The sequence below is a fragment of the Thermobia domestica genome, chromosome 8, assembly GCF_964235325.1.
Source record: "Thermobia domestica chromosome 8, izTheDome1.hap1.1, whole genome shotgun sequence".
Classification (NCBI taxonomy): Eukaryota; Metazoa; Arthropoda; class Insecta; order Zygentoma; family Lepismatidae; genus Thermobia; species Thermobia domestica.
Genome location: NC_137461.1, coordinates 121,572,151 through 121,590,825, shown reverse-complemented (window position 1 = coordinate 121,590,825; position 18,675 = coordinate 121,572,151). Strand labels below are relative to the sequence as shown.

The 18,675-nt window shown below is 31.7% G+C and overlaps 1 protein-coding gene across 1 annotated transcript in view; it reads left to right on the top strand.

Annotated features, from left to right (window-relative positions):
- LOC145693184 (general odorant-binding protein 69a-like) overlaps window positions 1-10,189 on the top strand; it is a 50,502-nt gene extending 40,313 nt beyond the window's left edge. Inside the window, exons 6-7 of the mRNA XM_081768953.1 lie at window positions 2,221-2,285; window positions 8,747-10,189. Coding sequence (XP_081625079.1) covers window positions 2,221-2,285; window positions 8,747-8,782 — 101 coding nt within the window. The 3' untranslated portion in view covers window positions 8,783-10,189. The remainder of the gene's footprint in view (window positions 1-2,220; window positions 2,286-8,746) is intronic.
- Window positions 10,190-18,675: the final 8,486 nt, after the last annotated feature.

Here is an 18,675-nt window from a genome sequence, read left to right as displayed (position 1 = left end):
CTACCGAAAACTGACGCTATGGCGCTGTAGTGGAGGCATAATTTACCGTGTACTGAAATATATACTTGTACTCATTAATCAGAAATTTAATATTTACTCTGGTTTATTTATGTTAGAAAAATGGTACTAAATTAAAGCATATTTATACACTGTCCAAATCGAAAATTCACACACTCACACAAAACTACTAACTACATACACCACTGTTAGTACTATACATAAAGACAACTAACTAAACTAAACATGCACCATTTAGTTACATGCATGTTGACGAAAATAACCTAACACATTAAATTTAAAATACATTACTCCCTCGTCGATATATACAGTCGGCTCTATTTAATTTAAAAGGGGTCAAAAATGAGAAAAGTAACACTAGGTCTAATTGACCTGACCAATTGTTTACATAATGATTGCCAAAAATTGATGCCCGGGGGGCACCTTAACGAGGTTTATGGAGGGACCCTTCCCCTGAAAGGGGAAAAGGCCCTAAAACGAACAATAACTAACCCATTCCCCCGCTAGAAACTGGTTCAATTTGGAAAAGGGGATAGGAGCCCTTTTAAGCTAACTTAAGCTGCCATTATTATTATTCACTTTACAACCATCAAACCTACGTACATGCGATTACTGAATAAATAATAGAAAGTCACATTTACTTAATACACGAACAACATGCACCAAACAGGTCGTAATTTCCCTAATCCCTACTTGAGTTTGAAATAAAAAAAAAAGTAAAGTCACTCTTTCACTGTTGTCTATTCTCGATAGGCAGCAAACATGGCTTCCTAGTAAACAGAACTGGAATTTGTTATTTCACTGAATTGCAGCTTCTTTACCAAAATTTGCGGATTTTTCGGGCTCCTATTCTGTTGTAAATCTTTAACTATTGGATTACATTATATGTTACCTTAGTTGTCCTTGTAAATTGGAATTCTTCCCGAAAAATATGTAGCACAAAATTCACAAGCTGCTCCTTGTAGGGTGTCGTCGATTGTTCTGATAACATTGCGCCGAAAAAGCCAGAGGTAAGAGAATTCCTCCAATCAGAAAGAAAACTTTAGCCGCGGAAATTACAAAGCGAATGGAAATTTGGCAAATCCAGATATAACCGGATCTGAAAGTGACTATGGACTAGTGAGAGGGGGTGAGGGAAAGATTAGGTACCTGGCCAAAATCTACATTGGTCTGAAATTAAGGAAATTTATATCCAATGACAGAACTATGTTTCGGTATGACGTCAGAATGGTAAACCTTGTAACTATTCAAGTTATATATCCGTAAATGGGATTTACACTCAATCAAAATATAAATAAATATATTATACAGTGGGAATATGGTTATTAAAGAAACCTTTCGATTCATTGTATTTAATTCGAAGTAAAGGGAGTAAATAAATTGTGTAGCTAAACCGAAATTGAAAAAAAAAATTGCTAGGTACAGGGTGCGTAAAAAAAAAATTGCCATTACTTTCAACTGTAATGGTATATTACATACTCGAAAATCAATTTGTCATTAAGGATCCTTTTACTTTATTTTTCCCTACTAGCTCATCTCTTATAATCAAACATACTTTCTAAGAAAATTTTCTAATTTGGAGCTACCAATAATTTCATATTATCGTCATCACAGGCTCTATTCCTAGTGAAAGCCATTTTTTGTACTTCAAGGATACATTTAAGAGACAAAAAGCATCTCGTAGTAAAGTAAACTCAATTAATTGTCCTAATTGAATTTCCTAATTATATACTGTGTTTCCATATTGGGATAGTAAGCCATCTTTCTAAAGTCAAACAGAGCTTAATTGGAAAGACAAAGGCAGAAACTTACCTTTTGACAAAAAGAACATATTTTAATGATTCTTTCTAAAAAAAATGCAAAGTGATAATTAAATAAATCAAACTTTTGATGTTTTATCTGTGTTTTATTTGTTTAAACTGGAATTTAAAGGTAGCTGATTACATTCATCATCAGAATTGCTAATATTCTTACTGCAACGTTTGCTAAAAGCTTATTTAACTGCAAATGTCTCAGTGAAAATTAAATGAAATACATAAATTGATAATTGTTGAAATTAAACTTACTTTATTAACTTGTAATAATTGTTTCTATATGTTTGTTGTTCCATAATCTTTAGAAAATAAAAAAAGTACTTGATAGTTACAAGTAAGTAGTAAAAGTTATTTTCCGAGAAATGACTGTTTTTATTTTCAATTTCAGCTTCTACCGACAGGTGTGAAAGAGCTTACAAGTATACAGAATGTTTCTGGGAAGAAATGAAGAAAGTAAGTATAATCTAATTTTACACTGCATATCTGAATAATAACACTGTTCAACATTAAATTTCTGCTTATGCATTTAGTTTGACATAAAATGACAAGCGAAGTTTGTACTTAAAGGTTTTGTTTCAAAAATAAATGTCCTTTATAGTGATGTCGAAATACGCATTTCAAAATGCAGCAATGGAATGTATTCTAAAATATAGTTAGCACAACAATTTTCTGAGTGAAGAAAATTATATTAATGAAGATGATACACATTAGCAAGTAGTTTCCAATGCCAACTACAAAAAAAAAAATAAATAAATAAATCTTAAAAACAAAATTATAAGCACATCTTTTCCTAGACACTTGGAATAGCAATAATGGTATATTAAATTTCTAAATAATTTTATTTTTCAAGATTGGAGAAGAAAAGTTCTCTCTCCATCAAACAACCTACAGAGAGACATGTCTCAACGTGGCTAAAACAGATCAGTAGTGTTCCCACCTGAAAGCGACGTGCACATGTAGCTTTGTAGACTTCCTACTCGCTGAAACAAACTGACAGAAAGACGTACTAATTAACTATTCATCTAAATAATGTTCCTTCCAATTATATTTTTTCCTATATTTCAAATAATATTCTGGTCGAAATTGAAATTAAAATAAAAATTGACGCCCCAACATTGCCTGTAATTTACGTGATGCCCAAATTAAACCAAGAGGGAATACTGATAAGCCCCATCATTTCCGATCGATTCCATCCAGCGTGCAAATTAGCATAGTGGATATGCCAATACATTTCGGAAAGTACATCAAAATATAAATATAATGTTAATGGAGCAATAACCTTGAGGTTAAAACTGAGATGTGGTCTATAGTCAATGCTGATCAATTAAAATTACCTTCAGTAGATATAGTAGATATGTTTACTTCCATACCTTTTAATTTAGTATTTATCTGGGTTTAAAAAACGGCATAGATACAATAAATTCAATGACCTACAAAATTTATAACTTAAACCAAATGTGAGAATTATGTTTACAAAATTACTTTAAATTTGAGAAATGGTGTTTTTGGCAAAAGGATGGTCCTGCCATAGGTAGTCCTTTATCGCTTGTATTCGCTAACATAATGAAGTGAGCATTCTAGATAAACCAGAATTAAAATACATTAAATATTTTCGGTACGCAGACGATACCCTTGTGATTTGTTAAAAATACGAACAACTGTACTTTCGTTTGGAAAAGCTAGATGGAATAGACACTAAAATTAAGTTCACACATAAACTGGAAAAAAGAAAAGTGTCATCAAGTTTTTAGATGTTACTTTTGAATGTCCAATTCAGGGAAAGAAAAAAAAAATCCTCTAGTGATATTTTCATTCATAAAGCTTTACGTCACCAGGGCACACATTTGGATCAACATATATATATCAGAGCATATAGATTGGTAACTCTTCAAGATTTTACAAAGGAACTTGTAATTGAATTACCAAATTAGGTCCTATTAATGGTTACAATACGATGATGGTAATGGGGAAACAAAATGATCTCAACATTTTTAGAAGATGCAATGAGGATAAAAAAAAAGACGAAGAGATAATCCCATTGTTTTTCCTTCCCTCTCTCTCCAAGTATTTCGTACAAATGGACAAAATTAGCAAAAGACATAACTTAAAAGTTAGTCTAAACCTTCCTGAAATGGAGAAATTCTTTAAGTCATTACAAAAGTCATTGCATAAAGAAGAACACATTAAGTGGCATTTACCAAGTCTTTTGTTCATGTGACGCCACCTACGTACATCGGGAGACACAAAGAAACATCGGCACGAGACCAAAATAAGAAATTCCCGTAAGGATAAAGAAGCTATATCACGTTTGTGAAACATCTGCAATCCACTAAACATTTAATGCAAAATGTTGAAGTATCATACCGTGGTGCCTCGAATATCGAAAGAAATATATTCGAGGCTTGTTACATTAGAACGAAAAATACGTCGCTAAGCTGAAACCTATTGCTGAAAAAGGGACTTTGGATAAAGACTGGGATGGTATCATTAACAATTATATCGAAAATAAATTTAATGATTAGGAACAACTTTATTACACTTTTTTTTAAGGTTAGATACAAAAAATCATCAAAATTACAAAAATGTGGCTTACATATGATTACCAAAATTGAAAAAATGAAATGAAATGAAATCTTTGAGTTTTACGTCCCACGGTTATGCCGGTTAGGCCAAAGAAGACGGTGATGATACCAAAATTGAGTAGCAGGATTTGATCTGGCTACATTGTGCACATAGAAATTTGAAATAGTTATCGGTTGATTAGATATGGTAAAATTCACGTTAAACCAGTTGAGAATGCTCCAAGAGTATTGCCAGAACGAACTTAAAAAGAATAGAGAGATGGAGGGGGAAGGAAAACTGTCATTATTCCTAGATGTAAAAGTAAATCTTTTTATCTGCACCTTGTTCTCTTTCTCGCAAAAATTATCAAAATATCATCTTTCAGGACTTACAGTTCTCGAGATGTAGTTTCTTAAATATCTAGAATTCGAACTTTTTGGCCAATAACTGGGGAACGGTGGCCAGTTGGCCAGTAGACAGGTAATCAGTGTCCACCGGTTACTATTTGGTACCAAAATGTTCACCATCCTCTTAGGTATTGATCAACACCAATATCATCTCTGTGTGACTTACGGTTCCCGAGATTTAGCTCCTTAAATCTCCCGAAATTGGAACTATCTTTTGGCCAATATCAGGGGAACGGTAAGTCATAGAGAGATGATATTGGTGTTAATCAATCCCTAATGGAATGTTAAACATTTTCGTACCGATATTAATTGATGGCCACTGGCCAAACTAGTGGCCAGTTGGACAGTGGCCACCGGTTACTATGGTACCAAAATATTTACCATCCTCTTAGGTATTGATCAACATCAATATCATTTCTCTACAACTTATGGTTCTCGAGCTATGGCTCGTTAAATATCTAGAAATTGGCCATTTTTGGCCAATATCACAGGAACGGTAAGTCATAGAGAGATGATATTGGTGTTAATCAATACCTAAGAGGATGGTAAACATTTTGGTACCGATATTAATTGGTGGCCACCAGCCAACTGGCTATTGGCCAAACCAGTGACAACCGATTACTCTTTGGTACCAAAATATTTACCATCCTTTTAAATATTGATCAACACCAATATGATCTGTCTATGACTTACGGTTTCCGATATATGGCTCCTTAAATCCCTGAAAATCGGCCATATTTTGGACAATATCTAGGGAACGGTAAGAGTAACGCGAAAAATTTAATGTCTTTCTATGATAGATTTTGATGCTCTATCCAATGCAGAGTTCAAAATTGAAAAAAAAATCTCAAATAACAGACAGTCGGACAGACAGACAGACAGACAGACATCTAGGTTTCAATAATTAAGTTGAACTAATGTTCAATTTACATACCTCAATTGTTACATATCTTATAAATAGAGTAATTTATATCTTCTAGAGCAAGTAGATATATAACTAGTATCAACAAAACATATTGTTCAATATTCATTATTTTACCACTGTTGAAATTTATGAACAATGTGAAGATCATGCATGAAAAAGGTCTTAAGATTTGTGACCCTGATGAAAAATGCCCGAACGAACTATTTAAAACGTTGGAAGGAACATTATTTAGATGAGCGTCAATTAATATTACAATGAGTAATACTGGCAGAAAGATATTTGGAGAAATGTTTTAACAGTGATACCCATACGTAGTGCAATGATGCTAACTTTACTCTTAGTTTTATATATACATACATGTTTCAAGAAGCTTTATTTATGAATAAAAGGAAATAAAAACTTCAATCAATAACTACTTTATGAATCACTGAAAGCGTTTGGTTATCACTAATTTGTAAATCGTTTACGATCTAGATTTGTCTTATGTTTAATTGCAATACCGGAGTATGACAACACTGTGCGGGAGAGAAAAGCGAGTGTGAGAAGTTTTGTAGTCTGCCTTTTTGTTGTGTTTAGATTGTTGTTACTTTCTAGGTTGTGTGTATTTGGATGTACAAGTTTATTATTATTATTATGTGAAAACCAAATGATTAGGTGTATTTGAACAGTTGTTATTAAATAGTATGCATAAAATGTCATATAAAAATTAATGTCAAGTTAAAAACAGCAAATTTATGAGAGGGATGTGAAAGTGCTCCCAATGAAAAGTTGTACAGAGCTTATTTTACAAGAGTGTAGTAAGCAGGAATACACAGAGTAAATTAATAATTCGGTGCAAAAACATTCAATATATTTACTGTATGTACCAAGATTCGTCAGAATAAATTGCTACACTGGTTAATTCAATCGATAAGGACTTTGTTTGTCAAAATTAGGTCTCCACATGTTACATACAACAATGTGAAATTGCAACTAACGACAATTTGTTTGTCTGGAGTTTGAGATTCATTTTGAACATTTATAGGAGTCAAGGATCTACCGCTTGATATGCATTCTGAATCAGAGGAAATAAATTCAGTACCCCTGTACCAATGATGTAAATGCTAAGCATGCCTATGAACTAGTTGTGCCACAAGTTAACTCATTCTGGTAGAATTATTGTCTCAAGCCTGTTATTGATGAAACTATCTGTGGCCAACTATGAAACTATTTATATTGGATATAATTCTCACTCAACTTTCCTAGTTGACATCTTCTTTTTTGCAAACTACACTCAAACCAAAACGTGTTATTAACTTTACTGTGTATCTATGCACGTGACTATTTTCATCTAACGTATACACAATATTTATATTTGAACATATGGGAAAGTTAATATATAAGAGTTCATGAAAATAATTCTTGAAAATTTATTATTCATCGGAGATTGCAGCATTTATATGTAAACTTTCTTAGTTTAAATCGATAAAACTAAATATTTCTTTTAATTAAATATTGCCGAAAGTAGATTGAATATGCTAATAGATATACTTTCTCAAACATGTGTAATTCAATGGAAAAGTTACTTACGCTCTGTTAATATCAATACGCACACACATGAACTATATTAATGTAGTAACATCTATGTGATGTAAACACAAAAGCTGTAAAATGAAAAACACAAGCCAAAGCTTGAAGTCAGCTTCAAATTATTGAAAATATAACAAAAAGTACTGTAGTGGATAATCAGAAAAAGAAGTGCTACAAGGTATGTCCATATTTCACATAACCTTAATATTGAAAAGAGACCTAAACTACAAATACTGGAGACAAAATAAAAATTAAATAAAACAAATTTGTTAATACAAACAAATTCTGAAAGATATTATTATTATTATTGGGAGCTGCAAATGGAGTTTTGTAATAAACATTTTAATAACTGTGAAGCAAGTAACATACTCAGTGGCGTATTTACGATTTTGTTTCGGGGGGATGCTAACTTTCGGGGGGGGGGGGCTTTGCCTGAAAATGTGAAAATTCTGCAAGATATTTCATATACTTTACTATAGTAAGTAAGATTTCAAGGGGGGCTTAAGCCCGGAAGCCCCCAATAAACACGCCACTGAACATACTGCATATTGAATTCTAATTCTAATAATTTAAGTTTGCAAGGTGTAGGAAGAAGACTTTTAGTATGTCTATCCCTTCCAAAACTTAACGCTACGCTAATTGTTCTAGAATAATCACGGTAATAATTCAGTAGTAATCCATTAACATAACTGAATTTTAATTTCCTTCATACCTTTTCTCCATGGCTATAATATCTTAATAAAATCGCTTGCCATTATCATTTACTATTAACGAGGAAACTTACAAGATAGGAATAAGAAATAGTATGAAGAATATTTGATAATTTGTCTAGAAATAAAGAACTTAATTTTCGAAACAAGATCCTGGTTTAGTTGGTTTACTATCTCCCAATAAGAAGTACTTCTTAAGGAGAGATGAATACTAGGATATTTTTTTGTTTTTTAAACAAAAAAAAAAACTATACCATTTTCCTCCGTTTTGTTTCTGTTTACCTTAGCTTTATTCAACTTTTCATTAAAATGAAACCAGAACGATTGCAAAAATAGTAAATTTAGAAGTTAAATAGAAACCTTTGGTACTAATACAACGTCTTAATGTCACTTATTAGAATGAGTTGAATTTTATGAGATGGGCAATTCTAGAATAATAGTAATAGTACTAATACTCTTAGAATGTCATTCTTGTGTGTATAAATATAAAATTCGCTGCCTACAATACCTACACATGGGTTCTTTTATTATTTTCTCTGTGTCCTTTTTAGTTCTTTGTTTACTAAATTGTATATCAATACTTAGAAAAATATTCATATGAAATGAGCAAAGTTATAATTAACTTTTGTAAGTTACTTCAATGATCTATTAAAAATTGTAATTAATTATTATAATTAATTATTTAAAATTATAATTAAAATCATATATACTTATGTATTATTTTCTTTTTTATTCTTTTAGATGGACGATGACTCTCATCTTTACGATCTAGATTAAGGAAAGCTGGTCCGAGGTGGGGTCAATAATTTTACGTGTAGTTAATATACAAATGGTAAGCATCATTGAGGAACAAATTCACAGGAGATTCACAATATATCAATGATGTGTATATAACTCTGAATCTAAATACAATTTTGCTTATTTTCCAGGTCACTAAGCAAAACCTTCACACAATATTTGAGTCTAAAGTAGAACAGTTCAACCTCTCTATTATCAGTTTGGTAAATTTTCCTAAAACATAAAGCAGTAGAAAGATTTGTTTTTAAAAATTTAATATTTTTGGTGAAGCAGGCAATGTTTTTAACACGATACTATAAAAAAATATAGGTGTAAAAGGAAGAAATTGTAATTTATGTCCGAATAAAGTTAAATAATAAAATGACTTCCGAATGCATAGTAAAATAATCAAAGAATAACAACGTTCAACGAAATATTCACTTCAATATTTCATTAAGATCCTGATACCTAAAGACTGTAAACATATTACAAGTATCCACTAGAAGCAGGATGAGTTTCAAGAGTAGTCTATTTTAAAATAAAACTAAACGTTTCGCTATTGTTTGCTAACGCGCTCAGGAATTTTAACAAATATTTTTCTTAGTTCAAATTTTTATTCCTGAATAATCCTTGCACTTCCAATCTTTTGAAATATTTTCAAGGAACAAAACACATTATTGTGAACTCAAGAATTTACTTTAAGCTAATAGTGAAATGATTGGTTTTTGAAAACTTGTTCATTCTTTTGAAATAGAAAAATAATAACATAGACGGAAGTTGGTGAAATAGAAAGTTTATGATTAAAAGTTACGTTCAGTTGAAGCACAATAACAATAAAAACACCAGCACGATGCGGTAATCTTCCCTTCTTAAACAAAGGAACTCACAACTTGTAAAGTAATAGCAGCAACAAATAAGACAAGGTTTATATTCATTGTTCTTCTCCGACGAGTTCATTTCTTTATGTTTCCTTGGTGTATAATAATAATCTAGCTCCTATTTTTATCCTCCGTGAACAAGTCTCCAGGGGAGAGCAGAAAGATAGAAATTGCAAGGAATACTCATATGCCAGAAATTGAAGTGAGATGATTTTCTCGATTGTTATCAGTTTATAACTAGCCTGTGGATCGGAAGTTGAAAATTTCTATTCTAGCCCATTTATTTGCCCTGTATGTACCTGTATTTTTTAAATTGTTACTTTTTTTAGAAAGAGCACATGAGTAAGAGATTTTATGTATAGTTGTTCACTACATGTATATATGAAAACAATCATATTAAAAACGTTTAACTTAATAAGTAACACAGTATTATTCATACTTTACAAAATATTGTAACTAAAATATCTTGATTAAAATACTGTGTTGTAAGTGTTGTAAGAACTAAATAAAGTTCATAATCATGTAATAAGTTGTATTTTCTAAATATTTATTACAATTTTTTTCTTGTAAATTGGTCGAATAAATATGTGTATCCACAAAGCCATAAATTCTTGATCTACAAATATCATAAGCACTTAAACAGTTAATAGTCCTCCAAATTGGTCTAGTGGCTAGCACGTGTGCCTTTGGTGCATGTGATCCCAAGTTCGATTCCCGGTGAGAGGGCACAAAATATTAATATCACCATCATTCACTTTCACTAATGATCCGTCTCTTTTAGCTTAAAACTTAAGTAAGCAGCCATCTTACATATAAGTGGAAATATGTATGGAAACATTGAAAGCTAGAATTTTTAGTTCTAGTGGCTAGCGCTTGAGGTATTGGTGCTTATGGTTTTGGGTTCAATTCCCGGTGCGAGAGCACTAAACAATTGATTCCCCACAATCATTCACTTTCATTAATCATTGTCTTCTTTAGACTAAAGGACATAACAGTGTAACGTTAAACAAACAAAAAAAGCTATTTGATTTTCATTTTAAATAGTACTTTCAGTTTCTACAAACCGGAAGATCCCATCCCAGTTCCAATAAACCTAAGATCTACCACTTTCGTTTCAACAATCCAGATCTTCCAGTCTAGTTTTCAATGTGAAAAGTGAAATGATAACAGTGTTATTTCTACTTTGAGTTTTACATCTCTTGGTTATGTCGTGTGGGCTAAAGGAAACGGTGATGATGAGAAATGAATGAAATACTGAAATGAAAAAAGTGTGAGGAAACGGGACAACCCCAATAAAACTTACACACATGGTGTTTGTTAGCCACAAAGTCCACTTGACGAAGCTGGGATGGAATCATGGACCCCACGTACCAGAGGTGAGCGCTCTAGCACTGAGCCACCACAGCCCAGTTTTCGATAGAGGTGTAAGAGTGGGGGTGGAACCTATTCTTGGGATGCTAAATTGACACATTCCTGTATTCTTTCCGGATGTTTTTGTGTTATATGTTCATTCAGTGTCTCTCATATAGTGAATAATTTTCAATGACAACTGAAATTAGTGACCAGAAGACAATGAACAAGATAATCTTCTCCTGGATTCTTTAAAAAGAAATTATTGAGCTGTATTTAATGCCAAATAAGTCGAAGTAATGTATACGTAAATAAATGTCTTCTGCGTGTGTGTGTGAGTACGTTTTATCTTCATTTTATATGAGGAGAAAAAAAGAATGCAAGTAGGTAGACCAAGTTTGAGTATACACAAAGAAAAAGTGAAGAAAGTGGAAGTAGTTACAATTATTTGAAACGAGACACCTACAGTAGAGATGAGTTGGTTTGCGAATTATGTATCAGTACATTTTAGTGTATTGTTTAGTTCAAGGAATACTGAAACTACATAGACTGTAATAGAAGTAATAGACATTGGTAATTTGTCCCGAAGAGAATATTTCAGAAACCTCAGATGCTATAATTTTTGTTCTGTTGTGTTAACGAACATCTCTTTTTCTTTTTTTTCAATTGCCTATTTTTTGAATATTATACTTTGAAGTTTCATTTTGATCCCCCCTTCTCCTTAAAGTTTTGTCACAAGTCACCGTGTGTAAAACTATAAATAATGATGAAAAAGTTAATATGATGGATATATTATGCATACGATGATTTCAGACTGTGCTGATGTAAGAATAATAAAAGGTGATCCTTCATATTATCTCCTTCTGTACACAGTGTATTTCTAACTGGAGATTGAACTGCTATCGGGAAATCGAAATCAATGACAGTAATTTTAATAAACTTAAGTACCGAGTTCTACGGATGTGCCTTAAGTGGAACCTAATATGAATGCGAATGTAAATTGCAAACTCAACTGCCTCCACTGCATCCTAAAATCTACGAATGTCAATTATACTAGTGTGGGTATCTTAAATATTCAATTTAAATTTTATGCTTGAAAATTTGTGTTTTAAGCCTTTGAGAGGGGAATAACAGCATACTAACACTCTCACTTAACTACAAAGAAGTAATTTCCATTTTCTGTCACACTCTCTATTGTGTCTGTACAAGTATCATTTTGCTTCCGATTAGGGAACTTACATTCCGTTTGTAGAGACTTACGTTTCCTCTAAAGAGCTATGAAGACGCCACTGCTTATTTCATTCACATTAGCTTACACTATAATATGTCTGGGAAATTTAGAGATTCCGGTTAAAATGAAAGTATAAATAAAATGTGGACTCACAACAAGAATGGTTTAGCACACATACTTAGTCATGGGTTCGATCTTGAACTGAGATTTTTCATAAGTGTAACAATGTTGAATTTAGTTTCAAATATTTTGATCAAATAGTCATAATAAAATTCAAAATCGGTTCCATTTTTCTCATCTTTTCTAAAATATTTCTTTGCACTTGATTTACTCGTACCTTTCTCTAAACACTACTGCTATAGACATTTCTCGCGCTGCAAACTGCATCGCTTCGATTGTAAATATGACACTTTATTCCTGTGAGCTTGAACGAACAATCCCACCATGTTGGCATCATTTGCACTCGCAACTTTTCATCTGTCTTCACAATTCACAAGTAGGAGCAAGTGCAATTCATTTACACGTGTTGGAAAATTTCCACTCGAATCCAGTGGAGACTCCTAAATTTTAAGATAGCTAATACTTACACCGTACGAAGCACGAATAAGTAGCTTTATTCTTTAATAGCCAAAATCCTCCAAGTGTATGTAGAAGCCTCCTCAAAACGTTTCCATTCTCTCTCTCTGAAGAATTTGACATACTCAGTGGTGTGCTCTTAGAAATTCCGTCTTCACTGTTCCTTTTCACAACTTACCTGTTTTTATCTAGATTCTTGTCAAACAACATATTGAATCTTAACCAATAATAGAACGTGCACTTATATTCACAAAACTATTATTAAACTTTAATGACTGGCAACGTCATGAGTACAGTTAGTATATTAAAATTCATGGATACCTGTATTAACAATACTGAATTTTACAAACAAGAAAAATTCATTGTTAGATTTATTATATATTTTTTAAAATACATTACAGATATTACATTTTAATTTTTTATCACTTATTTTTTTTAAAATTCTTGAAAATTCGACGGTGATACAATTTATTAAAATAGATTTGTACAATTATTAACCAATTAAAGAATAATTTAATTAAGGGTAATGAAACACTTACTTCCTTGATTGCGTCTGTAAGTACTCTCCTGTACGATACTTATTCTCTGGTCTTTTGAAATGGCTGAAACCGCATGAGAAAATTGTCATAGACACAATCAACGAAGTAAATGCTCCATTTATTTTCAAATAATTAGATGAAACTTTGGTAGATGGGATTCCGGGTTCGATTTCCTGTGAGAATGTATTATGGTGGTTCGAATGCTTCCTTAAACTAGAGGTTTATGTCATACATGCCGCAGTGTTGAAAGTGTAGGATAAAGTTCAACCAACAATAACAGTCAGGTTAAGAACTTGTCAATTACTGTCCTTATATAAATGCATAACTGCAAAATAGTTCAAAAAATTACAGTTGTAAATAAAATGATTTTAGAAATGAAATAGAAAGCTGTCCGCTATATTATTCTTAACTAAGTAATATAACTAAACTTTCAGTGACAAAATATTTATTCTTTGAAATAACTTCCAGAGCCGCTCCTGCTCTCACGCTTCGCCGTTCAATGTATGAAGAACAATAAAGACTCCGAACTCACATACTTATTGTCCACAAAACAGTATAAAGCACAAATCATGGTATGGAACATAGTTGACCAATTGTCAAATTTCCTTACCATTCACATATACCAAAGATATGACAAAAACTTAGTAAATGTAATCTAAACGAAGAGTACAACAACTGTCATTATATCACTACAGAAAATAATAATTTCTCGAGTTATATAATTCACAGATATATCATTTTACAACCTTATATAATCTTATGACTAATTGCTCCATAATCACATGAGAAATAAAAGGTAAGTTTAAAATTAATGTAAGTTAAATTTTTGAATGAATCAGTATTAGTACAGTCCAAACTTTTATTCAGATTACCTTAATCAAAATCAACTTGGGTTTCTTCGTTCTCTTACAGTAAGACATAACATATTCCTGAGTTCCCTCGTGGCTATGTGGATAGCGTATGCCCCTTTAGAGCGGGAGACCCAGGTTCGATTCCTGGAGGGAGCTCATGTGGTTCGGATCTTACGTTAACCTGTTGGTTAAAGTCTTATATAGACTCGCGCTAAACGGGATGTTAAAATCAAATCCAATCGAATCAAGCATATTCCTTTCAATTTGCGATGTAGTTTTTCTTGATGATTTTCATGTCCTTAATTATATGATCCCTAGATGCTTGGATACACCTGAAACCACAGAATGCTGATCCTTTACACACTCTTATATTTTCTTTAATCCTGGTATCAATATTTCTTTTGTTATGAGCCTTGAAATTGACATATAGCTTCATTGTTTCATGGACGCAATTCTTTACATAATACTTTTAAAATCAGTAAGATGTTTTCCTACAGTAGTTAGAAATTTACAACTTGCTCGTAAACCATATTTCTTCGCAACTTTATTCAGATCAACATACGATTTTAAAAAGAAGAATAAAATTCTACTTGCTGTAGATATCCAAAACTATTTTTTTTTTTTTTTTAATTTTTCAAAAATATCCCAAGAATATCAAATTATTTTACTTGATGTTTTCTTTCCTTTTTCCTAGATACATATATCTAAATTCGAAGAAAGAAGTTTAACCATAAGTTAGCTTAATTTTAAATGAATGTGCTCATTTATTGTGTGTGTAGAAACAGAAGACTTCCTATATAAATTGGATGTACATTTATTACTCTTTGTACTGAACGTTAAATCAAGGAAATCGAATCATTTTCTTTCCATAACTTAATCGTAAATTTGATTCTTGAATATGTAGTATTCAATCTCTAAAGCAAACTTTGCAGTTGTTCGTCAAGTTTATACACTATAATTGTGTCATCTACATATTTGAAGTACTTGATAGAAAGGTAAGTAGGATGATGTTTTCCAGAAACAATAGCTGTAGGCAGAACTCCTTCTTTATGTATTTTAGGTAAATTATATATTACCGGTAACGAAAGTGCATCAACATGTGGTGTTTTTAGAAAGTGCTATCAATAAGCTATGATTCTTCCAACAAAGTACACTTTCTTAATGACTTCTGCGAGAGATTAGAATTAACTTCCTTGTAATCAGAGCTCTTAAGTTGAGAAGCGATTTTTGCACCATATCCTTTTAAAAAAAATAATTAATAAACAAATTAACTTTATCAGATTTTATACACCAACAATTATGAATATCTAGCCAATTTTTGAATTCTTCAACTGATTCCCTCATTCGTGGTGTATACCTTTTGTGATTGTCAGTTATCAAGAAATTACCAACAGGGACGTAGGGTTTATTAAGGTAATAAGGTCAAGCCTATCCAAATAATTATACGTCAAACTCAAAATGATGCTAATAATCATTAATACACTGTATTTTATTATTATACGATATATATTTATAATGCTTCGTATAAACAAGAGGCAAGCAATAGTAGCTTTTCAAGTTTAGGCTTGCTAAGAACTCTGTTAAAACTATTCTTTCGTAGCCTATTCTTTATCTCATGACAGTGAGTGAAGACACATTTACTTCGTCATCGTTCCTGGCAGAAGAAACTGTTAAGTGCAATACACAAATTCGAAGCGAAGCGACGAAGACAGACGAAGCTAAGATTAGCCCTTCGTGAAATTTCGGTAAACATGAACGAGAGTCAAAGCATTGCATTTAGAAGAGGAAGTATGAGATTTCGCACTATTTTCGTCGTTCATCATTTTTATTTAGTAACTTTTAAACGCTGACAGAAAAGGAAGAGAATAAAAAGAAGTGAACAATCATTTCTTTCTTTCGTAGTTAATGCCATAGTAGCTATTTCCCTCAAAGCATATCTATACTATTATATAAAAGAGTAAAAGTGACTCACTCATCAATACTCGGGCCATATTACTGGAAACTTGAAACTTCTTTTGTTTCGAAAGCAAAGGATAAAAAAAAAAATCTTGAAACACAAATCCTAAGGGGAGGTAAAGGAGTTTTCAATGGTTTTGATAAGTATAAGTGTCTCACGAATCCCTGAAGCAATGCACGTGAAACATTTTTACATAAATTCCACAATAGAAACAACTTAATATTTATTACAGCGTTTACGATAGTCCCGTACAATTTATATAATATCTAAATTTCTGACTCTGTTCAAAAAATGCCCAATGTGAGGATTTTCTCAACTCAGGTGTCAAGTACTGTTTTTTTTTTTTTTTTTTTTTTTTTTTTTTTTTTTTTTTTTTTTTTTTTTTTTTTTTTTTTTTAAGGAAATACATGTTTCAACTTTTGCGAAAAATCCTCTCCTAAAAGGAAAAATGGGGACAGTTTTTATATTATTCAAATTTATGTTTCTTTATTCAGAAAATATCCAACGTCAGAACTAGTTTAGATGTGAATGTGAAATTCGGTATGTTAACTCTTAAATAAAAATAGCGAAATATGTCGTTGTACTTGTAACGAAATAAAATATTTCGTTCTATTATTTTATTTTTAATTTCTGAATTACTTATCCTCATACAAGAAGATTTTATATTTGTGTTTTTGGGTAGAAAGTAATGGGGTCTGGTAGCAAATGACTGTTATATGTCGTTAGTGTTTCTAAGTGTATCAGAAGAGTTCGGAGAACACTGTCATGACGGTTGCTATTAAGATGATGCAATACCAATATGGTGTACTAATTTACCCATGTATCTTCTATTTGCAAAATTGTGGGAAAATAGATATGGTAACTATCAACAAATAGGAACCCTAAAATTCCTCCTTTAACCCGGTATTTTCGATCCTGCATATCTTACTCTTACTCAGGTTCTTTTCGTTATCCTCCTCGTTCCAGCTAGAGCCGGATATGAGTATCAATAAGCTTTGTATGGTATTGCTAGTATTTCCTCTCTTTCTACCATTCTTTTTCTATCTTCTGTAATTTCATCTCTTCCTTTTGATCATTTTCTTATTACTTCATATGGTATATCTTAGTTATTCACTTCGCTAGAAATATAAGATTTAATTTCATTGACTAGGATTGCATAACACTTGAAAAAGAATTTATGATTCGAAAGAGTCTGAAGATGTGAAAAACATTTCATTTCATCTGCTTCTATTAATATTACAGCAATAGTTTCCGAAATTGTAATTACAAGTTCTCACAATTGCATAATAATAAGCAGTGTTGCAGACTTTATGAATGTTCATAATATCTCGGGAACGCTTTGAGAGGTCAAATTGCCGTAAACGGCTTTATGACATAACTTTACATTTATTGAATGAATTATATTTGTGTTTAAATGTGATACTTACGTAAGAACTTTTCCAAAAGTAAAATTTTCAATCCTTTGTAACTTTATTCCGACTTATTAGAAATAAGTCATATCGTGGTCTTAGTAGACACTAAGATACTTTTGATGTATATTGATACCTCCGTCTCACTTACATTATTATTATTGTAGAGATCTAAATATGGATGTTCATGGATGTTTGATACTGTAACTTCCTTAGTTTATAATACTAAATAATGATTATTGTGTTATAAGTATTTGTTTAACACGTAGATTTGAAATATGTAATGATCTAAAAAAAAAAAAAAAAAACTTTTTGCTGAATTGGTAACACTGCTAATTTGGTGGTATTAGAAAGTATATCAAACAATATCCTCCTCTCGATATTTTCATGGTACAAAATTTTGTCAATTTTTATCTGTTATTTAAAAGTTACAAGTTTTTCAAGATAAAAGGGGGTTTCAAGATAAATGGTCCACTCTGAATATGTGAGTGTATGTTTGTTCAGATGTAGTTTGAGGAATTTTAAACTGCTCTGACCCACTCAGAATCACAATTTGAAAATTATTGAGCATCTATGGTTGGATTAGAATAGCGATCATATGCAGATTTTCTCTTCCATTGTTGCTGACACAGGTAATTGCTGCACTGCATGCAGACTATAACTGTATAATACAGTCTAAAGCTGGTCCAATGCCGTATTAATTAGGCGAGTTGCATTTTGTTAAAATGTTTCCATTATGTTCTATTTGTACCTGTAATTGGCTCTAAGACTTCAGGCGGTAAATAGTTTGAATAATTATTTTCCTCACGAATGTGCGTTCCAGAGATAAGAGTTACAGAAGGTCATCCAGATAAATAAATTAATTTGAGTACTGTCAGCGGTAAAATCTAATATATTGCGCTCTGTTTAGAGTAAGGAAGCCAAAGTGCAGTTCGTGTATTGATTTCGAAGTTATTTAAAACAAAAATATGTTTAGAGTATGTGTGTATTTTTGATAGCAAACGAAAATACTAAGCATTATAACAACCACTTGAGATTCTAAGTACAGTATATACTATTACATTTGCTTGTAAAATCTCTCTAAACGTCTTTTTATCTTTAT